Below are 23,533 nucleotides of genomic sequence, written 5' to 3'. Positions count from 1 at the left end.
GAGGCGGGGGCGGGGTTAGAGGGCGACGGTGACGTCGCGCTGGGTGGGCGTGGTCAGAGGCCATCGGGGGCGGGGATAGGGGCGGGGCTCGGGCCTCGGGGCGTGGTCACAGGGCACGGGGGGCGGGGCTACGTGGGCGACCCTCTAGGGCTTTGGGGCGGGTTAGAAGGCGTTGGGGGGCGGGGCTAGGAGGAGGCGGGGGGCGGGGTTAGAGGGCGATGGTGACGTGAGCGGTGGGCGGGCGCGGTGGGCATCGGGGCCCGGGGCCCGGGGCTCGGGTCCGGTCGGGCGGGCGCGCTCGGGAGGGCTCGGCGGGGCTCGGGAGGGCTCGGCGGGGCTCGGCAGGGCTCGGCAGGGCTCGGCAGGGCTCGGCAGGGCTCGGCATGGGTTCGGAGGCGGCGGCGGCGGGGGGCCTGCGGGCCTGCGGCCAGGACCAGCTGCTGCACTTCTGGGCCGAGCTGAGCCCGGGCCAGCGGGGAGCCCTGCTGCGGGACCTCGCCCCGCTGCAGCCCGGCCTGCTGCGGGAACACTGCCGGGACGCCCGCCGGGCCTGGGCCCGCCTCCGGGACCCCCCCGGGCGGCCCCCGCTGGACGGCAGGATGCAGCCCGTGCCCCCCGACTTCCTGGGCAGCGTCCGCCGCGCCGGCCCCGACACCCTCCGCGCCTGGGAGCGGGAAGGTAACTATGACAACGACCCCCGGAGCGCTTCTTAAGCGCTCACCCTGTGCCGAGCGCTCTGCTGAGCGCCGGGGAGGGGGAGGGGGGGGGACGACGACGACGCCCGGAGCGCCCACCCTTCATCCCCATCTCCCAGAGGAGAAGCAGCGTGGCTCAATGGAAAGAGCCCGGGCTTGGGAGTCAGGGGTCACGGGTTCGAATCCCGGCTCTGCCACTCGTCAGCTGGCTGACTTTGGGCGAGTCGCTTCACTTCTCTGGGCCTCAGTTCGCTCATCTGTAAAATGGGGATGAAGAGTGGGAGCCCCACGGGGGGACCACCTGACGACCCTGCATCTCCCCCAGCGCTTAGAACGCTGCTCTGCACAGAGTAAGCGCTTCACAAATACCAACCTTATTAAAAGAGAAGCGACCGGCCCAAAGTCACTCCGCTGACAAGTGGCGGGATTCGAACCCACCGCCTCCCACTCCCCAGCCCGGGCTCTCGCGCCTGAGCCGCGCCGCCCCTCACCGCCGTGAGAATAATGATGCTGGTACTTATTAAGCGCCTGCCAAGTGCCAGGCGCTGTTCTGAGCGCTGGGGTAATAATAATAATAATAACAATGATGTTGGTATTAAGCGCTTACTATGTGCAGAGCACCGTTCTAAGCGCCGGGGGAGATCCAGGGGAATCGGGTGGTCCCACGTGAGGCTCAAAGTCTCCATCCCCATTTTCCAGAGGAGGTCACTGAGGCCCGGAGAAGTGAAGCGACTTGCCCGAGGTCGCCCAGCTGACAGGTGGCGGAGCCGGGATTCAAACCCACGACCTCCGACTCCCAAGCCTGGGCTCTTTCCACTGAGCCGCGCCGCTTCCTAGATTTAATGATGATAATGTCAATATGTGTTAAGCGCTTACTAGGTGCCGAGCGCCGTTCTAAGCGCCGGGGGAGATACAGGGTCATCGGGTCGTCCCACGTGGGGCTCACACACTTTTAATCCCCGTTTTACAGATGAGGGAACTGAGGCCCAGAGAAGTGAAGTGACTCGCCCACGGTCCCACAGCTGACGAGTGGCAGAGCCGGGAGTCGAACTCGTGACCTCTGACTCCGAAGCCCGGGCTCTTTCCACCGAGCCACGCTGACGATGATGACGATGATCCCCGTACCCGATTTTATTATTAATAATAATAGTAGTAATAATAGCATTTAAGCATGTACTGAGCACTGGGTAGTTAGGGGATAATCAGGTCCCACGTGGAGCTCCCACTATAAGCAGGAGGGAGAATTGACTTGCTCTTTTCCTTCTCCTTGTGGTAAGATTCCCCCAAAGCGGGGCTTACCTCCACTGTCCTACGCACCCCAGCGCCCAGTACAGCGTTCCGCATTCGGGAGGCACCCAATAAGTACCGTCGATCGTCTTGGGAGCCCCCCGCATCCTGCCCCCCGCACAAATTCCTCCACTTCCTCGCCAACTCCGTACTGAGCTGGCTGCACCGTGGAGGGACACAGAAACTCATTCACGGGGAAGAGGTGGAGGCGGGACGGGCAGGATGTAAATACTTGTTTTGGAAGATGACCCCCCTTTCATCGCCAAGCCTCCAAGAAATAACAACTGCGCCGTTTATTAAGCGCTTGAGATGTGCCAGGCTCTGGGAGAGAGATCTTACAACGAGAAGCAGCGTGGCGTAGTGGCTAGAGCCGGGCCTGGAGGAGGTCATGGGTTCTAATCCCTCCTCTGCCACTCGTCTGCTTGCGCGACCTTAGGCAAGTCACTTCACTTCTCCGGGCCTCCGTTCCCTCGTCTGTAAAATGAGAATAATAATAATGGTATTTGTTAAGCACTTTGTGCCAAGCACTGTTCTGAAGCGCTGGGGTAGACACAAGGTCGTCAGGCTGTCCCCCCCCCCCCCCACGGGGCTCCCAGTCTTCATCCCCATTTTACAGATGAGGGAACTGAGGCTCAGAGAAGTAAAGTAGCTTGCCCCAGGTCACAGAGCAGGCAAGGGAGAGAGTCGGGATTAATAATAATAATAATAATAATAATAATGTTGGTATTTGTTAAGCGCTTACTATGTGCAAAGCACTGTTCTAAGTGCTGGGGGATACAGGGCGATCAGATTGTCCCACGTGGGGCTCACAGTTTCAATCCCCATTTTACAGATGAGGTATCTGAGGCACAGAGAAGTGAAGTGACTCGCCCAAAGTCACACAGCTAGCAAGCGGCAGAGCCGGGATTCGAACCCACGACCTCCGACTGCCAAGCCCGGGCTCTTTCCACTAAGCCACGCTGCTTCTCCGTGGAGACCGGGAGCCCTACTTGGGACGGGGACTGGGTCCAACCCGATTGGCTTAGTATCCACCCCAGCGCTTAGTACAGTGCCCGGCACATAGTAAATGCTTAGCAAACACCATAATTATTATTATTATTACAATCGGGTTGTAACAGCCTGAGGGAAGGGAGAATACGTGTGGAATCCCCGTTATACAGATGAGGAAACCGAGGCCCAGAGCAGTTAAGTGACTCGCCCAGGGTCAGCCGGCAGGCTCTTCTGATTCCATGATGTGAGTTTTCCAAGCGTCTTTCCAAAGGAAGCGAGCGGGGGAATCCCGGTGGGCGAAAGGTTTTAAAGAGACCCACGGGTCGACATCCGCTTGTCATTCGTTCGTTCATTCGGTGGTATTTATTGAGCGCTTACTGTGCGCAAAGCACCGTACTAAGCGCTTGGGAGAGGACGGTAGAACAACAGACCCATCCCTGCCCTCCAGCTTACAGCCGTTGGGGGAAAGCCTGGGGTCAGTCGATCAATCGGTGGTATCTATTGAGCGCTTACTATGTGCAGATAGACTGTGAGCCAGTTGTTGGGTAGGGATTGTCTCTATCTGTTGCTGAATTGTATTTTCCAAGCGCTCAGTACAGTGCCCTGCACACAGTAAGCGCTTAACAAATAGCACATTTATGATGAATATTATCGGCCCTGGATGGTTTAGGCCGGGAGCTCCAACCCTAAAAAACCACAATTATGATTATTATTAATATTATCTGCCCCGGATGGTTTAGGCCGGGGACTCCGATAGTGGCGGTGACATTTATTAAGTGCTCACTATGTGCCGAGCACTGTCCCTGTCCCACCCGGGACTCACCACCTAAGTAGCGGGGAGACGGGGTAGCGAATCCCCATTTTAATCGGTCAGTCGTATTGATCGAGCGCTTCCTGCGTGCAGAGCGCCGTACTAAGCACCCGGAAGAGGACGGTATAACAGCGCTGGTAGGCATGTGGCAGATGAGGAAACCGAGTCTGCATTTTACAGATCAGACAAGCGGCATGGCTTAGTGGCAAGAGCCCGGGCCTGGGAGTCCGAGGATGTGGGTTCTAATGCCGGCTCCGCCACTCGTCTGCTGTGTGACCTCGGGCAAGTCACTTCTCTGTTCCTCAGTCCCCTCCTCTGTAAAACGGGGATTAAGACTGTGAGCCCCACGTGGGACAATCTGATTACCTCGTATCTGCCCCGGCGCTTAGAACAGTGCTTGGCACGTAGTAAGCACTTAACGAATACCGTGATTATTATTATCCCGATTAGACTGCAAGCCCGTCGGTGGGCAGGGATTGTCTCTCTCTGTTGCCGGATTGTCCATTCCAAGCGCTTAGTACGGTGCTCTGCACATAGTAAGCGCTCAATAAATACTATTGAATGAATGAACTCAGGCCCAGAGAAGTTAAGCGTCCAAGGTCGCACAGCAGGAGTGGCGGAGCCGGGATGAGAGCCCAGGCTCCCCCAGGCCTGGGCTCTTTCCGCTAGCCCATTCTGCTGATTATTCCTACCTTGGGACCCCCCGGAAGTTGTGTGGACGGCAAGGGGCGGGGGATCTTGGGGTGCGTGGGGTGTGGGGGAGGAGAAACGGAGTCCCGGCGTGGACTGAGACAAGGAGTCTGCCCGGCAGGGAGGGGGGCACGCTCTTCCAGCTAAAAGTCAGGGGTGCCCCGTGCTAATTAGTTAACTGATATAGCACCGGCGAGGGTCAAGGGTTACTGCTTCCCAAAGGTCCTAGGCAGGGGAAGAACCAAAGTCCCGGCTGATAACCGAGGAAGGGGTTGCCTTCGGGTTTGGAAATCGGCACCCCGGCTCAGGTGGCTCGGTCGGGGAAGACGGCGACGTGAGAAGTTTTCGAAAAAGGTTAAAGGACAAGCAGCGTGGCTTAGCGGGGAGAACACGGGCCCGGGAGTCAGAAGGACCCGGGTTCCAATCCCGGCTCCGCCCCGCGTCCGCCGTGTGGCCCTCACTTCTCTGGGCCCCCGTTTCCTCGCCTGGAAAACGGGGATTAAAACCGTGAGCCCCGCGTGGGACGGGGACTGTGTCCACCCTGGTTAACTTGTGTCTACCCCAGCGCTTAGAACAGTGCTTGGCTTGTAGTAAGAGCGTATCAGATTCTTATACTGTACTCTCCCAAGCCCTTAGGAGAGTGCTCTGTACGCAGTAAGCGCTCGATAAATACGATCGACCGAATGAATAGACTGTGGACTCGGTATGGGCAGGGAACAGATCTGCTAATTCTGCTGTGTTGTACTCTCCCAAGCGCCTAGTATGGTGCTCTGTCATCTCTGTGACAGACGACACACAGATCTACATCTCCGCCCCTGTCCTCTCCCCCTCCCTTCAGGCTCGTATCTCCTCCGGCCTCCGGGTCGTCTCCACCTGGATGTCGGCCCGCCACCTAAAACTCAACATGACCAAAACTGAGCTCCTCATCTTCCCTCCCGAGCCCTGTCCTCTCCCTGACTTCCCTATCACCGTGGATGGCACGACCGTCCTTCCCGTCTCTCGGGCCCGCGACCTCGGTGTCATCTTCGACTCGGCTCTCTCGTTCACCCCACGCATCCGATCCGTCACCGAGACCTGTCTCACCTTTATAATATCGCCGAGATCCGCCCTTTCCTCTCCACCCAGACGGCTACCTTACCGCTACGGGCTCTCGTAATATCCCGGCTAGATTACTGTGTCAGCCTGCTCTCTGATCTCCCTTCCTCCTGTCTCTCCCCGCTCCGATCTAGTCTTCACTCCGCTGCCCGGCTCATCTTCTTGCAGAAACGCTCGGACGTATCGCTCCCCTTCTTAAAAACCTCCAGCGGTTGCCTATCGACCTCCGCACAAAACGAAAACTTCTCACTCTAGGCTTCGAGACTCTCCATCGCCTCGCCCCTTCCTACCTCTCCTCCCTTCTCTCTTTCCACCGCCCCCCCCCCCCCCCCCGCACGCTCCGCTCCTCCTCGCCGTCCCCCGTTCTCGCCCATCCCGCCGTCGGGCCCCGGGCCACGTCCTCCCGCGGTCCCGGAACGCCCGCCCTCCTCACCTCCGCCAAATTGATTCTCTTCCCCTCTTCAAAATCCTACTTAAAGCTCACCTCCTCCGAGAGGCCTTCCCAGACCGAGCTCCCCTTTTCCCTCTGCTCCCCCTACCCCCCCCTTCACCTCTCCGCAGCTAAACCCTCTTCTCCCCTCTCTCCCTCTGCTCCTCCCCCTCTCCCGTCCCATCCCCTCGGCACCGTACTCGTCCGCTCAACTGTATATATCTTCATTACCCTATTTATTTTGTTAATGAGATGTCCATCACCTCGATTCTATTTATTTGCTATTGTTTTAATGAGATATTCTTCCCCTCGATTCTGTTTATTGCCATGGTTCTTGTCCGTCTCCCCCATTAGACTGTGCGCCCGTCAAAGGGCAGGGACTGTATCTGTTACCGATTTGTCCATTCCAAGCGCTTAGTCCAGTGCTCTGCACATAGTAAGCGCTCAGTAAATACTATTGAATGAATGAATGCTCTGCCTATATGAAGCGCTCAATAAATGGGATTGTTAAGCACTTACTATGTGCAGAGCACTGTAGTAAGCGTGTGGGCTAGTATAACGCACATGTTCCCTGGCCACACTGAGCTTACGGTGTGTGTCTTAGGGGAGAGAGATGTTAATACAAATAATGTCTGAGAAGCAACAAGGCCTAGTGGATAGATCTGGGGACTGGGAGCCAGAGGACCTGGGTCCTAATCCAGGCTCTACCATTTGCCTGCTGTGTGACTTTGGGCAAGTCACTTAACTTCTCTGTGCCTCAGTTTCCTCAAATACACAATGGGGATTGAATATCTGTTCTCCCTCCTATTTAGAACGCGAGCCCCATGTGGGACACGGTCTGTGTCGGACCTGATTACCTTGTATCTACCCCAGCGGTTTAAAGCGGTGCTTGAGGCGTAGTAAGTGCTTAACAGATACCATAAAATGAATTACTTAATTATCCTATCCTAACTGTTCTAAGCCTGGGGTGGATACAAGCTAATCAGCTTGTCCTAGGTGGGGCTCACAGTCTTCATCCCCATTTTACAGATGGGGGAACCGAGGCCCAGAGAAGTGAAGTGACTTGCCTAGAGTCACCCAGCTGATGAGTGGCGGAGCCAGGATTAGAACCCACGACCTCTGACTCCCAAGCCCGGGCTCTTGCCACTAAACCACGCTGCTTCTCCAAATTCTCGTAATGAAAGAGTAATTTATAATAGTTCTTGGGGGCAAGGAGCAGGTCTGCCAACTCTGTTATACTGTATTCTCCCAAGCGTTTGGTACGGTGCTCTGCGCACAGTAAGCACTCAGTAAATACAATTGATAATATAGAATTTATAAATATGTACCTAAATACTGGGGTTTAAGGGTGTTTGGTACAAAGTAAGTACTTTAGAAGTGGCATTTGATGATGCTGATTCTTATAGGTTTTTTTAAAATAGTATTTCTTAAGCACTTACTATGTGCCAGGCAACCTACTAAGCGCTGGAGCAGATCCAGGTTCATCAGGTTGGACACAGTCCATGACCCACGTGGGGCTGACGGCTTTAGTCCCCATTTTACAGATGAGGAAACTGAGGCCCAGAGAGGTGAAGTTAATAGTAGTCACTGCCTCGCAACCCCCCGGACTTTCCCACTAGGAAAATGAGTCGGCTACAAAAGGTAACGGGGCACCCCCTCAGTGACCCCCGGATGGCTCCATGGCTAACTTGGCCTAGTGGAGAGAGCTCGGGTCTGGGAGTCAGAAGGACCTGGGTTCTAATCCCGGCTCCGCCACTCGTCTGCTGGGTGACCTTGGGCAAGGCACTTGACTTCTCTGGGCCTCCCGTTCCCTCCTCGGTAAAATGGGGATTAAGGCTGTGAGCCCCATGCGGGATGGGGACTGTGTCCAACCTGATCTACTCCATCGCATACAACAGTGCTTGGCACATAGTAAGCGCTTAACAGGTACCGTAATTATAGTAATTACTGGCTCCTTTGTTCTACCGTGAGGAGCAGAAACTAGCCTCCTTGAGGGACATAGCCCTGAAGAGACACACACCTAGACCTGTTCTTACTTAATAATTAACTCAAATAATCAGCCTGTTTTTCTCTTAACTGGAATAATCCTTCCTAGGGCCTCTTTATTGCTGTTTGTTTCCCAGAGTCTCCTTTCCGGGAGGCCCTGCCTGGGTAGGCCTTGAGGGACAGCGCCTGGGAGGCCCCGTTGGGGCGAAAACATTTAGTACAGTGCTTGGCACATAGTGAGCAGCTCGAAAACGTACGGCAGTTATTATTCTTCTAAATACCGTGGGTCGATTGATCGTTGGTCCAAGTCAGAACTGGTGAAGGCCATGATGTGCTGCTTTTCAGCTGATATTTTCTCCTTCCTAAGCACATTAAACCACATTATAAGTATTAGGAAACGCATTTTGCGCCCTGGAATTCCTGCACTGAACAACGGTAATTTTTGCTAGGTTCCTTGGGCGGCCACTGAAGGGCAGTGAGCAACAGGTTTGTAATTTATTTGGTTTTAATGGTATCCGTGGAGCGCTTACTATGTGTCGAGCACTGTTTTCAGTGCCAGGGTAGATACGAGTCAGGTCATCCCTATCCCAGGTGGGGTTCACAGTCTCAATTCCCATTTTCCAGATGAGGTCACTGAGGCCCAGAGAAGTGAAGCGACTTGCCCGAGGTCCCCTAGCAGATAAGTGGCAGAGCTGGGATTAGAACCCAGGTCCCCGGACTCCCAGGCCCGGGCTTTACCCCCTAGGCCAGGCCGCTTCATGTGTCCAAAGGCTTAATACAGTGCTTTGCACGCAGTAAGCGCTCAGTAAGTAAGTAAGTACGTCTCGTTCTTGCCTCCTCGCAGGGTTCCACCAGATCGCCCAGAACAAGGTGGCCGTGCTGCTGCTGGCGGGGGGACAGGGGACCCGTCTTGGGGTGACGTACCCCAAGGGGATGTACAACGTGGGGCTGCCCAGCGGGAAGACCCTCTACCAGATCCAGGCCGAGAGGATTCGCAAGGTGGAGGAGCTGGCCGGGCAGAGGTTTGGCGGCAGATGTACCGTGCCCTGGTGGGTTTCCGCCCTCCCCCTCAATAGTCGCACCTGAGAATAATTCGGTCGTATTTATTCGGTCGCATTCAGTGAGCGCTTACTCGGCGCAGAGCACTGGACTAAGCGTTTGGGAGAGGGCACTACAGAGTAGAACACATTCGCTGCCCACGGTGAGCTCGCAGTCTAGAGGGGGAGACAGACATTAATATGCATAAAATAATAAATAAATTACAGATACATATCTGTGTGCTCTGGGATCGGGAGGGAGGATGAATGAAGGGAGCGGGTCACGGTGACGCAGAATTGCCGTGTTGGTTAAGCTAAGTCTGTCGTATTGTCCTCTCCCAAGTGCTTAGTACAGTGTTCTGCGCCTAGTGAATGCTCAGTAAATACCATTGATTGACTCGTTTAAGCACTGCGCCCCTGCCATGCGGTGTACTAACCGCTAAGCTTGATTAATTGATTAAATGTAATATTCGTCCAGGGGTGTCGGCCTCGCCTCACGGCCCCGAGGGGTTTCGCCTTTTGGTTTTGCCCCCAGGTACATCATGACGAGCGAGTTCACCCTGGGGCCCACGGCCCAGTTCTTCGAGGAGCACGGCTACTTCGGCCTGGACCCGTCCAACGTGGTCATGTTCGAGCAGAGGATGCTGCCCGCCGTGACCTTCGACGGCAAGGCCATCCTGGAACGGAAGGACAAAGTAGCGATGGCCCCAGGTATTCCGCCCGCAGAGGATGGCGGGGGGGGAAGAAAAGGAGGCCGCGGCCTTCGTGTTCCGTCCGCAGAGAATGACGGGGGGAAAAAAGGAGGCCGTGGCCTGGCCTCAGCCGGGAGGCAGGGCGATCTCCGCCCCGGGAGGAGGGAAGCTCAGTTTGATCCCCTGGAAAGTGCCCAGGGAAGAAGGGTGAGGGGAACCCCGGGCTGTCGATGCCCTTCGGGGGAGGCCCAAGGCCTTGGAATCAATCCTTGCCCCTGGAGACGTCAGTCCTGTCAGCGGTCTTTAAAATAATAACGGTCAGCGATGACACGTCCTTTCCAAGCTGCTTCATCCGGTGACCGGCAAGGGGAGCGGAAAGGTACCAGGCTACCCCGCGGTCCAATCAGTCACCCCATCCTATTGATTGAGCGCTTACCTTGTGCTCGGCACTGAACTAAGCACTTGGGAGAGTACGGTAAGACTGCGTCTGACCCGATTCGCTAGTATCCACCCCAGCGCTTAGTACGGCGCCTGGCACATAGTCAACACTCAACACATACCGTAATTATTATTATTCACAGTAAAAGGCAGGGGCTGCTTCTCTCGTGTCGTAGATGGCAATGGAGGCTTATACCGGGCCCTTGAGGACAACAGAATTCTGGAGGATATGGAGCAACGGGGCATCCAGTACGTTCACGTTTACTGTGTGGACAACATCCTCGTCAAAATGGCCGACCCCGTCTTCATCGGCTTCTGCGTGCTGCGGGGGGCGGATTGTGGAGCCAAAGTGAGTGCCTCCCGCCCGCCCTGCCAGCCTTCCTCTCTCTAACCGCTCGTTTCCCCTACCCGCCCTCCCCCTACGTCAACCCCGTGCTTGGAGTAGCGGTTAGAGCCCGGGCCTTGGAGTCGGGAGGTCGTGGGTTCTAATCCCGGCTCCGCCGCTTGTCAGTTGGGCGACCTTGGGCGAGTCTCTTCACTTCTCTGTGCCTCAGTTCTCTCATCTGTAAAATGGGGGATGAAGACCGTGAGCCCCACGGGGGGGGGGGGGCAACCTGATAACCTTGTATCTACCCCAGCCTTTAGAACAGTGTCTGGCACATGGTAAGCGCTGGACAAATACCATAATTATTCTTATCATCCCGGGCCCTCTCCACCGACCGCTGCCCTGTCGCGCGTCTGAGTGGCGGGAGAGAGAACCAGGGCCCTGGCTCTGATCGATCGGGGGCCATTTTACAGAGGCTTCTGTGAAATCCCCATCTCTGGCTCCCCTGGAAGAGCCACTGGCATGAAAATATTAACTGTAACATTTGTTAAGCGCTCCCTCTGTGCCCGCTACTGTTCTAAACGCTGGGGTAGATTCAAGCTAATCAGCTTGGACACGGTTCCTCTCATTCATTCATTCAGCCGTACTGATTCGGCGCTTACTGTGTGCAGAACACTGTACTAAGCACTTGGGGAAGTACAATCCGACAATAAACAGTGACGATCCCTGCCCACACCGAGCTTACAGTCCGGAGGGCGGGGGGAGATAGACATCAATGCCAATAAATAAAATACAGATCCCTCCTGGGGCTCACGGTCGTAATCCCCATTTTGCAGATGAGGTAACTGAGCGAAGTGACTTCCCCGTGGCCCCGCGGCAGGCCCGGGGCCGAGCCGGGATCAGAACCCGGGTCCTTCCGACTCCCCGGCCCTCTCCACCGGCCGCTTCTGTGACCGAGCGGTCTTCCCCGGGCTCCCTCGGTTTCCCCGGCTGCAGGTGGTGGAGAAGGCCTACCCCACGGAGCCCGTGGGGGTCGTGTGCCAGGTGGACGGGGTCTACCAGGTGGTGGAGTACAGCGAGGTCGGGCCGGAGACCGCCCGGGCCCTCAACGCCGACGGCAGCCTGGTCTACAACGCCGGCAATATCTGCAACCATTTCTTCACCCGCGACTTCCTGGAGACCGTTACTCGGTAAGCGCCTCCGACTGGACCCCCGGAGATTCAGTCTTTCATTCCATTCAGTCGTACGTGTTGAGCGCTTCCTCTGGGCAGAGCTCTGTACTAAGCGCTGGGGGAGTACGGTATAACAGAGTTGGTAGGCGAACGGTGAGCTTATTGTGGTTATTAATAAAAAAGGTATTTATTGAGCGGCACGCTGTACTAAGTGCTAGGGAAACCACCCCAGAAGCAGGCTGCTAGAAGACCTCGGTCAAGGCACCTAGCTTCTCTGTGCCTCGGTTTTCTCGGCCCTAAAATGGGGATTCAATCCCCGCTTCCCCCTTAGACCCTGAGGTCCGCGTGGAACGGCGATTACGTTTGGTCTGCTTGTTTTGTATTTCCCCCAGTACTGGACACGTATATGTGCTTGACAGATACCGCTATTATTATTAGCATCGTTGCTATTAAGCATGAGGTAAGTTTTCTGCCCCCAGGGAGCTTAATCTCTTACTCTTAGATCCAGAGCTCTGTACCTCCCCCCGCCTCCCCGCCCCACAGCACTTAGGTAAATATGCATATAGCTATAATTCTCTTTATTTCTATCGATGCCTGTTTCCTCGTTTTGAGATATATATCTATAATTCTCTTTATTTCTACTGATGCCCATTTACTTATTTTGAGGTGTAATTCAATCTGTAATTCTCTTTATTTCTATTGATGCCTGTTTACTTGTTTTGAGGTATACATATCTATAGTTATATTTATTTCTGTTGATACCTGTTTCCTTGTTTTGAGGTATATATATATATACACCTCTATAATTCTATTTCTACTGATACCTGTTTACTTGTTTTGAGGCATACATATCTAAAGTTCTATTTATTTCTGTTGACACCTGTTTTCTTGTTTTGAGGAATATATATACTTCTATAATTCTATTTATTTCTATTGATGCCCTTTTACTTGTTTTGAGGTGTATATGTATCTATAAGTCTATTTCTATTGATGCAAGTTTACTTGTATTGAGGTGTATATATATATCTAAAATTCTATTTGTATTGATACCTGTTTACTTGTTTTGAGGTATATATGTATATATATATCTATAATTCTATTTATAGTGATACCTGTTTACTTGTTTTGAAGTATATATAATTCTATTTATTTCTACTGATATCTGTTTACTTGTTTTGAAGTATATATAATTCTGTTTATTTCTACTGATGCCTGTTTACTCGTTTTGAGGTGTATATATCTATAATTCTATTTCTACTGATGCCTGTTTACTTGTTTTGAAGTCCGTCTCCCCCGCTTCTAGACTTTAAGCCTAATGCGGTCAGGGATTGTCTCTCTTTATTGCCGAACTCTACTTTCCAATTGTACTTACTGAATGTGCAGAGCACTGTACTAAGCGCTTGGGAAAGTACAACGATAAACAATGACAATCCCTACCCACAACAAGCTCACGGTCTAGAGGGGAGAGACAGACATCAATACAAATAAAGAAAATACAGATTCCCTCCCGGGGCTCAAAGGCTTAATCCCCATTTTCTCGGTGAGGTGACTGACACCCAGAGAAGTGAATGAAATGAATGACTCGTATTTATTGAGTTATTGTAATTCATTTAATTGTATTTACTGAGCGCTTACTTTGGGCAGAACACTGAACTAAACACTCGGGAGAGTAAAATGCCCCAGCAAAGCGACGCGTTCCCTGCCCACAACGATCTGTACGGTCACTGAGGATAGGGGTAGGACTCACTAGGACTCTCTGAAGCCCAGTCTAGAGGAGGAGAGAGACACGTATATTTAAAAAAGAAACGAACAGATCAATAAACAAACCGGTTTCTCGGCTTCCCTCCCCTCTCCTCTCCCGCAGGGAATTTGAGCCGTTGCTGCAGCCTCACGTAGCCGTCAAGAAAGTCCCCTATGTGGATAAGGAGGGAAACCTGGTGAAGCCGGAAAAACCCAACGGGATAAAGATGGAGAAGTTTGTGTTTGACGTGTTCCAGTTCGCTAAGTTAGTGGGCAGTGACTCTCTTTCCCTCTCTCTTTTCCAGGTCTCTTTCCCTCCCCTGGAAGGGCGGGAGTGGGAAGGCGGGCCGTAGAAAGGGGGCTCGGCCTTGGAATCTCAGCCCTTTGACCCCAGAGGGGTAAGAGAGCACAGAAAATAATAATAATAATGTTGGTGTTGGTTAAGCGTTTACTATGTGCCAAGCACCGTTCTAAGCACTGGGGGAGATGCAGGGTCATCAGGTTGTCCCCCGTGGGGCTCACAGCCTTCATCCCCACTGGGCAGATGAGGTGACTGAGGCCCAGAGAAGTGAAGTGACTTGCCCGAAGTCACACACACGCCGACAAGCGGCGGCGCCGGGATTAGAACCCACGACCTCTGACTCCCAAGCCCGACCTCTTTCCACTAAGCCACGCACAAAGACCTGGGTTCTAATCCCGGCTCTGCCACTTGCCCGCTGGGTGACCCTGGGCAAGTCACTTGACTTCTCTGGGCCTCAGTTCCCTCCTCTGTAAAATGGGGATCGAGACCATGAGCCCCATGTGGGACAGGGCCTGCGTCCAACCCCATTAGCTTGTATCCACCCCAGCGCTCAGCGCGGCGACCGGCACGAAGTAAGCGCTTGAGAAGTAACAAAGAAAAAACTGAGTTCAGCTGACTAGTCAGTCAGCCTGCCTCACGGGGCAACTTGGAACGGGTCCGGGGGCTTTCGATCATGTGAATTTACCCGTGTCCTAGTGACTTCCTTGTCTGTGTTCTCTGGGGCTCTTTAAACCCAGGCCGGGCCCCGGCTCGAGGGATTTCCAGGGTCTGACGCAAGCCAGAGTCGGCGGAAAGGAAGCAGGTTTTGCTTCAGTGAGGCAGGGTCACGTGGACCACGGGAGGAAAGGAGGAAGGCCTCCAGGTCAATAAGAATAACGATAATAACAATACTGATAGTGATTGTGGTATTTAAGCGCTTACTATGTGCCGGGCACTGTACCGCGGCTTAGTGGCAAGAACCCGGGCTTGGGAGTCAGAGGACGTGGGTTCTAATCCCACTTGAAGACCCTGAGCCCCAAGGGGGACAACCTGATGACCTGGTGTCTACCCCAGCGCTCAGAACGGTGCTGGGAACGTAGTAAGCGCTTAACACATATTATTATTGTCTGCTCTGTGACCTCGGGCAAGCCACTTAACTTCTCTGAGCCTCGGTTATCTCATCTGTGAAATGGGGATGAAGACTGTGAGCCCCACGTGGGGCAACCCGATTACCTTGTACCTACCCCAGCGCTTAGGACAGTGCTTGGCACATAGTAAGCGTTTAACAAATACCGTAATGATTATTATTATTACTACGTAGACCGTGAGCCCCGTGTAAAAAAGGGACTGTGCCCAACCTGAGTTTCTTTTATCTACCTCCGCGCTTAGTATTCTGTGTAAGTCCCACAGCAGACGATAGCAGAGCCGGGATTAGAACCCAGGCCCGGGCTCTTCGCACTAGGCCAGACTGCAGAGCCTTTAGTGGGGTTTTCCAGAGTCTGGGGGGGGGGGGGCGAAAACACGGCTCGAACAGTATCTTGTGGAGTTATAAATAGAAGGTTTCGAACGGAAGAAAACACAGGTGTTCTTTACCCTCCTCCCCACCCCCATTCGGCAGCTGGGTGCTGAGGCAGAACACGGTTTCGAGGCGGTCATCAGAATTAGCCGTTTTGGTCCTTTGACCTCGGCAGGATACGGTGTTGGGTTTGGGGGGTATTTTTTTTTATGGTATTCGTTAAGTGCTTACTGTTTTAAGTGCTGTGGTAGATGATAGTTAATCAGGTTGGACACGGTCCCCGGCCCACACAGGGGTCGCAGTCTAAGAAAAAGGGAGAAGACATTTTGCAGATGAGGGAACTGAGTCATGGAGAAGCGAAGGGACTTGCCCGAGGTCACACGGCGGGCAAGTGGCGGAGCCGGGATCGGAACCCAGATCCTCCGACTCCCAGGCCTGTGCTGACAAGGAACGCGTCTGCCAACTCTGTGGTACGGTACTCTCCCGAACGCTTAGTACAGTGCTCTGCACATAGTTAAGTGCCCGGAAAATGCCGTCGATGATGACGTCCAATTGAGAAGCAGCTGGGCCTTGTGGGAAGAGCACGGCCTTGGGAGTCGGGGACCTGGGTTCTGATCTCGACTCCGCCCTGTCTGCTCTGTGACCTTGGGCAAGCCACTTCACTTCTCTGAGTCTCAGTTCCCTCAACTGCAAAATAATAATAATCGTGGTATTTGTTAAACACTTACTACGTGCCGGCCACCGTACTGAGCCCTGGGGTGGATACAAGCACTTTGGGTCCCGTGCGAGGCTCGCAGTCTTAATCCCCATTTTACAGATGGGGGAACTGAGGCACTGAGAACCGAAGTGACTCGTCCAAGGTCACACAGCAGACAAGTGACAGAGCCGGGATTAGAAGCCGGGCCCGACTCCAAGGCCCGGGCTCTATCCACTAGACTACGCTGCTTCTCTAAATGGGGATCAATAACCGTGAGCCCCATGTGGGGCAGCGGCTGTGTCCAACCTGATAAACTCGGATCTGCCCCGGCGCTTAGAACATCCCAGTGCTCGACGCGTAGTGAGGGCTTGACAAAAGCCGCGAAAAAAATTGCCCCGTGGATTTGAAGTGCTGTCCTTGCGGCTAGGTGAGGGCCGGACGGTCAGTAAATCAGCCGGTCGCATTTACTGAGCGCTTACTGCGTGCAGAGCCCCCTACTAAGCGCTTGGGAGAGGACAACAGTAGGCGCATTCCCCGCCCACAGCGAGCTTCCAGTCTGGAGGACGAGGTATGGGCCGGGCGAGCTCCGTGAGCCCGATTTAAGGGGAAGGCCCTCTGCCAACGGAGCCCCAGCGTCTGGGACAGCGAGCCAACCGAGCCCGAAGGAGCCGGCTCACCTCTCCGTTGGTTCTCCCCTCAGGAACTTCGTTGCCTTCGAGGTCCTCCGGGAAGAGGAGTTCTCGCCCTTAAAAAACGCCGACCCGGCCGACAAAGACAGCCCGACCACCGCCCGCCGGGCCCTGCTCTGTCAGCACTACCGCTGGGCTGTGGGAGCCGGGGCCCGCTTCCCTCAGGGAAGCCATCCCAGGGTCTCGCCGGACCAGGACCCGTGAGTTCCTCTCCTCTCCTTTCTTCTCCTCTCTCCCGCCTCGCTGGTCGGTCTCGCCCCCGGCCCGCGTCCTGCCTCAGGCCTGGAACTCCCTCCCGCCTCAAATCCCACAGACGGTTCCGCTCCCCCTCCTTGTTCAAAGCCTTATCGAAGGCCCGCCTCCTCCAGGAGGCCTTCCCCGACTGCACCCTCCTTTCCCCTTCTCCCACTCCCTTCTGCGTCGCCCTGACTCGCTCCCTTCATTCGTCCCCCCCTTCCAACCCCGCACCACTTACGTCCATCTCTGTCAGTTATTTCTTTCTATTAACTTCTCTCTCCCCCTCCTCTAGGCTGCAGGCTCGTTGAGGGCGGGGAATGTGTCCGTTTATTGTTGCACTGTCCTCTCCCAAGCGCTTAGTACACTGCTCTGCACAGAGTAAGTGCTCAGTAAATACGATTGAATGAGTGAATAACGAGCTTACGGTCTAGAAGGGGAGGCGGACATCAGTAGAAAGAAAGAAATGAGAGATCTGGACGTAAGTGGTGGGGCTGGGGGGAGGGGGTGGTGAAGAAAGGGAGCGAGTCGGGGCGACGCGGAAGGGAGAGGGAGGAGAGGAAAGGAGGGCGCAGTCAGGGAAGGCTTCTTGTACCTCGATCTCATCTATCTCGCCTCCCTTCAGATCCAGCAGACCCCCGCGCTCGCCGTCTTCAAAGCCCTCCTTAAAGCACACCTCCTCCAAGAAGCCTTCCCTGACTAAGCCCTCATTCCCCCCAGCTCCCTCTCCCTCCTGCATCACCCTCGCACTTGAATTGATCCCCTTTATTTGCCCCCCCCCCCTCAGCCCCACAACACATAGGTGCCTAGCTGTAATGTACCTGAATATCTGGCTCCCCTTCTAGATTTTAACCTCCTCGTGGGCAGGAATCGTGCCTGTCGACTCCGTTCTCTTGTCCTCTCCCAAGCGCTCAGTACAGTCCCCTGCACAAAGTAGGCTTTCAGTAAATACAACAGACTGAGTCATGCCAACCTTCTCACCGGGCCTCATTCTTGCCTGTCCCGCCGTCGACCCCTGACCCACGTCCTTCCTCTGGCCCGGAACACCCTCCCTCCTCACATCCGCCAGACTAGCTCTATTCCCCCCTTCAAAGCCCTACTGAGATCTCCCCTCCTCCAAGAGGCCTTCCCAGACTGAACCCCCTTTTCCTCTGCTCCCCCTCCCCGTCGCCTCCGCTCCCTCCCTCTGCTCTACCCCCTCCCCGCCCCAAAGCACTTGTGTATCTATGTACATGTTTATAATTCTATTTATTTCATTAATGATGTGTATACATCTATAATTCTATGTATTTATTTTGATGCCTGTTTACTTGTTTCGCTGTCTGTCTCCCCCTCTTCTAGACCGTGAGCCCGTCGTAGGCAGGGATCCTCTCTCTTTGTTGCCGAACTGTGCTTTCCAAGCGCTTAGCTCAGTGCTCGGCACACAGTAAGCGCTCAGTAAATACGGCCGAATGAATGAACGAGAGCCCAACGCTCTGTGACGGTGCTAATTTATCTTCTCGCTTAGGATGCCGGGAGCCCAAGAGCCACCTGCTATCTGTGAGATTTCGCCGCTGGTGTCTTATTTCGGAGAGGTGAGGGCTGCAGATGATTCTATGGCCCGGCAGGAGAGTCGAGGTTGGGGCTCGGGTCAGCGGCTGGCGACCCGGGGGGGCGGGGGCTGGGGGGCTTCACCTGCCAGAAAACCCGCACAACTGGTCTGATTTCTCGCCACAGCCCGAAAAACCAGAGTTAACCTGGGGCCCGGGAATCTCCGGTCAGTTGATCCGATACCTGGCCGGAAAGGCGGCCGAATCTCTGGATTTCAGAGACCAGGAACCCAACTTGATCCTTATTCTGGGCTTTATTTTATTTTTTTTACGGTATCTGGTATGTGCCAGGCACTTACTGTACTGTAGATCCAAACTAATCGGTTGGACACAGTCCGTGCCCACGTGGGGCTTGCGCTTTCAATCCCCGTTTTACAGGTGAGGGAACTGAGGCACGGAGAATAATACTAATAAATAATGATGGCATTTGTTAAGCGCTAACTGTGCCGAGCACTGTTCTAAGCGCTGGGGTAGATATGAGGTCGACAGGTTGTCCCCCATGGGGCTCGCAGTCTTAATCCCCATTTTCCAGATGAGGTAACCGAGGCCCAGAGAACTGAAATGACTTGTCCAAAGTCACACAGCTGACAAGTGGCGGAGCCGGGATCGGAACCCACGACCTCTGACTCCTAACCCGTGCTCTTGCCACTGAGCCACGCTGCTTCTCCGGGGTCTCGTGCCCCCTCTGCTTCGTCTTCCACCCTCACGCCCCTCATATCCTCCTTCCCCTTTTTCCTTCTTCTCTCCTCCCCTTCCACTCTTCCCTTTCCCTTCAACCGACCCAGTTATCTATCCCAGCGCTCATTACAGTGCCTGGCACGTAGTAAGCACTTAACAGATACCACACTTATGAATTCATCGATCAGAGAAGCAGTGTGGCCTAGAGGAAGGAGCCCGAGTCGGGGAGTCAGAGGCCCTGGGTTCTAATTCCTGCTCTGCTGTCTGCTCTGTGACCTTGGGGAAGTCACTTCACTTTCTGTGCCACGGTTGCTTCCTCTGAAAAAACAGGATTAAAACCGTGAAGCCGTATATGGGATGTGGACCGTGTCCAACCGCATTTCTCGTATCTACCCCGGTACTCGGTACGGCGCCTGGCCCTTAGTAAGCGCAGAACAAATCTCGTTACAAACATGGGGAAGCAGCGTGGCTCAGTGGAAAGAGCCCGGGCTTCGGAGTCAGAGGTCATGAGTTCGACTCCCGGCTCTGCCACTTGTCAGCTGTGTGACTGTGGGCAAGTCACTTCACTTCTCTGTGCCTCAGTTACCTCATCTGTATAATGGGGATTAACTGTGAGCCTCACGTGGGATGACCTGATTACCCTGTATCTCCCCCCAGCGTTTAGAACAGTGCTCTGCCCGTAGTAAGCGCTTAACAAATACCAACATTATTATTATGAATCAATCGATCAGTGATGTTTATTGAGCGCTTACTGCGTGCAGAGCACTGGACACCCCCTTTCTCCTCTTCGTCCCTCCTCATTCTCCCCTCCCCCCACCTCCTGAGCATTTCTCTGACTAAAAATTGGGCAAGGGAAGTGAGAGGTGAAACTCAACGCTATAGATATCCCAACGCCTGACTTGGGGTGGCCCAAACAAATTCTTAGTGGCCACACCTGCCTTTTCTAACACCGCCTCCTCCCCCTCTCAACCAATCCAAACTCCTCCGCTAGAAGAATGCCATCAGTGGTATTTATTGAGTCCTTGCTCGGGCCAGAGCACTGTACTGAGTGCTCTGGAGAGTCCAATACAACAGCAGTTGGTAGGCATAAGTCCTGTCCGTTCACCCTCACTTCCTCAACAAATGGAACCCCCAGATTTGGCCTCTTCTGGTCTTCCGGGGTGTCATCTCCGCCGAGAGGCCTTCTCCAATCAAGCCCCCTTTTCCCCGGCCCTTCTTCCTCACCTACGCCTTTGGACCTAGGCCCTTTGGGCATTTGATAGTCACCCCACCCCCAATCCCTCGCCCCTCACGTAGGTATCTTTTGAAATGAAATATTAGAAATTATTTCTGTTAACGTCTGTCTGCCCCTCTAGGCTGTAAGCTCGCTGTGGGCAGGGAACGTGTCTACCATCTCTGTGGCATTTTACTCTCCCAGGCGCCTAACCCAGTGCTCAGCCCGCAGTAAGCGCTCGATAAATACCACCGATTGATTCTGGGGCTGTTTCTCGATGAGAAACAGGGCGGCCCCAGGTTGAGATCCTGCACCCGCTCGCAATTCCCCGTCGAAAGCCAAGAAGGCGGCGGTTATTTCCACCTCCTCTCCTCCCCCAGACCCAAGAGCCGTTTGGAGACAGACCTTGGAAAAGCACTTCGGAAACTCTCAAGGTTTTCCGTTATTTTTCAGGGTTTAGAGACGTACCTGAAGGATAAAGATCTCCAGTCGCCGTTCATACTCGACGAGCACAAGGCGAAGATGTTAGCCACGGCTTGAATGGTTCGAAAGTCTCCTCCTGGAATTTGGTCGCTCAAGTGCCTTTAATTTTGCTGGAAAGAACTCGACCACAGGGCCTTTCTGCAGGGCGCCGAATTCTAGAAGAGTTTATGTCTTTTGCTAGTTCTGATCTCATGGGATGTTTTTGCAAATGAAAGTCGACTCTGGGATGAAATTCCCGTGTTCCGCCGATAGTTACTAATCTTTTAGTGATTGGCCCTCGGATTAATCTCATTAATTGGATTATCTGGGTGTTTCCATTTTCCGTGCTGGCTCTGTCCTTTACCTCAGCCGATCAAGGAAGGTCATAAACTTCTCCTCAGTGAACTGCTAGGCTTAGAAACATTAAGTAGCATCCGTTGCTTGACCTTCTAAGCAGTTCTTTTTTGAGGGACCTATTTTTAAGGAATGTGGGGAAGGAGAATTTGGATTTTTTTTTTCTTTGTAAAGGATTTCAGATAGGGAAGAGAAATACCGATCGAATACATCTCTCTTTCGTGAACCCGTGATGGGTTTCTGGTAGTTTGGAAGCTCCTCGAGGGGCAGGGACCTCATCTGCTCCCGGACATCTCATAGAGTGCTCTGTCCCCAGGAGATTTTGAAGATGATGTTGGTGGGTCCCGATCTCCCCTCGAAAGACCAATAGATTCCCAACTTGCATTAAGGTTAGGGATTAGGTCTACCAACTCCGTTGCATGGTGCTCTCCCAGTGTCCTGCGCACGGTATGCGCTCCGTAAAGACCCCTATCCATTGGTCAGTGGAGGCTTTTCACGCCCCTGGCCTTGGACATGGAGAAATCCCCTTTTCACCCTGGGGAAAGATTCGGGGAATCGTTCCTTTGATAAACCAGGCCGGAAACTGGGAGTAGCCGTGCAGGATGCAGAGAAGGTAGGCCTAAGAGATGGCTATTTTTCTCCCCATTTAGAATCCTTTGTTTTCCACGCGGAGACCTCAGTGGACCGACCACTTGGATGGTTTATCTCGTACGGCCTATTTGTAGTTGAGTTCCCGGTGGCGGGAAAGAAATGAGACAGGTCCACCTAGAAGGGCCGGGACATTTGTGCAGCCAATATTACCCTGCTGAGGAGGCGATTTGTTTTTGACCTCCGGTCTCCATTCCATAAAATGAAGGTTCCATGTACTTAGCCGTGAGCCCTATGTGGGACAGGGACTGAATCTAACCCGATTTTCTCGTAGCTACCCCGGCGCTCAGTACCGTGCTTGGAATATATCGGCGCTTACTGGATATTGTTTTGTTGTCTGTCTCCCCCTTCTAGCCCGTCGTTGAGTGGGGATCGCCTCTATCTGTTGCCCAATTGTGCTTCCCAAGCGCTCAGTCCAGTGCTCTGCACAGAGTAAGCGCTCAGTAAATGCGATTGAATGAGTGAATGAACGAATGCCATAAAGATTCCTGCCAGAGTGCTTCTGTTTACATTTTCCTTTAGCGTAGCCGACCGAGGTGGACCACTCCGCCGCTCGCCTGCTGGGCGAGACGTCGGAGAAGTCACTCAACTGTTGCGTGCCTCAGCGGCAAGATGGGGATTAAATCCTACTCCCTCCTTTGACTGTGAGCCCCACGCGGGACCTGATGACGTTGTGCCTACCCCAACGCTTAGTACAATGCTTAGCGTAGAGTCAGCGCTTAACCAATACCGCAGTGATTCGTGCCAGATCGCTCCTGTTGACGTTTTTCCTTTCACGCGTCCAGTTGAGGTGGTTTTTAATCCCGGCTCTGCCGCTCGTCTGCCGCGTGACCTCGGGCAGGGCCTCCTCTCTGGGCCTCGGTTTCCTCATGTGGAAAATGGGAATTAAAGCCCACCACCTCCTGCTTAGGCTGTGGGCCGCACGACGGACCCGATGATCTCGTGTCTACTCCAGCGCTTAGCACGGTGCTTGGCACGTAGTAAGGGCTCGACAAATACCGCGATCATTCTTGACGGTGATGACGGTAACGATTTGAAAAAAGAACCACCGGAGGAGAACCGGTGCTAAGGGATGAGCGGTTGAAAGCCGTGGGTGAGGGGGTGGGGATCCCCTGGGTTGGATAGGAACGAGTCCTGGGGCGGGAAGGTTCTGGGGAGCCTTCAGGGTGCGATACGTTGCGAGGCGAGACGAGGGTCTCGCTGATGATGTCATGTGACTTGGGCACATCCGGCACAGAGAGGCTAAAGGAGAGCCTTCAGGAAGCACAGCTACTTTGCTGTAAAGTCCTCTGGGTCAGGAAGGCCCCGGGGAACCTCCGGGGTGATAAACGTTGTGACGTGACCCATCACGTGACCCGATGATGTCACGGGGGGTGGTACACTGTGACATCAGAGAAGCAGCCAAGAGTGCGGGCTTGGGAGCCAGAGGACGTGGGTTCCAATCCCGGCTCCTCCACCCGTCTGCTCTGTGACCTTGGGCAAGCCACTTACTTCTCTGTGCCTCAGCTATCTCATCTGTAAAATGGGGTTCGGACTGTGAGCCCCGCGAGGGACCATCTGATTACCTTGTATCTCCCCCAGTGGTTAGAATAGGGCTTGGCACATAGTAAGCGCTTAACAAATACCATTATCATTATTGTACGCATCATCCCATCTGGCCCAGAGAGGCTTCAGAGAGCCCAGCTAGTTGCCGTAAAGCTCTCTGGAGAGAGAGGGAGAGCCAAACTGGGCCGAGCTAGGAAACCAGCAGCAAGACGTGGGGGTCTGCCAGGGTCAGGGCCGGAT

At 54.0% G+C, this 23,533-nt stretch overlaps 1 protein-coding gene across 2 annotated transcripts; it reads left to right on the top strand.

The window, feature by feature from the left end:
• The first annotated feature begins 353 nt into the window (after positions 1 to 353).
• UAP1L1 (UDP-N-acetylglucosamine pyrophosphorylase 1 like 1) lies at positions 354 to 22,247 on the top strand. 2 transcript variants are annotated; one of them, XM_029054401.2, is made up of 9 exons: positions 354 to 678; positions 8,829 to 9,033; positions 9,557 to 9,732; positions 10,328 to 10,500; positions 11,473 to 11,666; positions 13,694 to 13,786; positions 16,582 to 16,770; positions 18,312 to 18,378; positions 20,738 to 22,247. In XM_029054401.2, the coding sequence occupies exons 1-9, from the start codon at positions 384 to 386 to the stop codon at positions 20,822 to 20,824; spliced, it is 1,479 nt and encodes a 492-aa protein (XP_028910234.1). In that variant the 5' UTR covers positions 354 to 383; the 3' UTR covers positions 20,825 to 22,247. The 2 variants fall into 2 exon arrangements, with proteins under 2 accessions (XP_028910234.1, XP_028910233.1); XM_029054400.2 differs by lacking the exon at positions 13,694 to 13,786 and adding an exon at positions 13,513 to 13,653.
• The last annotated feature ends 1,286 nt before the right edge of the window (positions 22,248 to 23,533 follow it).

This window comes from Ornithorhynchus anatinus, chromosome X4, assembly GCF_004115215.2.
Source record: "Ornithorhynchus anatinus isolate Pmale09 chromosome X4, mOrnAna1.pri.v4, whole genome shotgun sequence".
Classification (NCBI taxonomy): Eukaryota; Metazoa; Chordata; class Mammalia; order Monotremata; family Ornithorhynchidae; genus Ornithorhynchus; species Ornithorhynchus anatinus.
Note: the sequence above shows the minus strand (reverse complement) of the source record. Positions and strands in the feature narration are given on the sequence as shown.

Coding starts and splice junctions, on each gene's coding strand:
- UAP1L1 (XM_029054400.2), top strand. CDS start 384: ATGGGTTCGGAGGCGGCGGCGGCGGGGGGCCTGCGGGCCTGCGGCCAG. Junction 9,034..9,556: donor GGCAGATGTACCGTGCCCTG/GTGGGTTTCCGC, acceptor TTTTGCCCCCAG/GTACATCATGACGAGCGAGT. Junction 11,667..13,512: donor TTCCTGGAGACCGTTACTCG/GTAAGCGCCTCC, acceptor CCTCTCCCGCAG/GGAATTTGAGCCGTTGCTGC.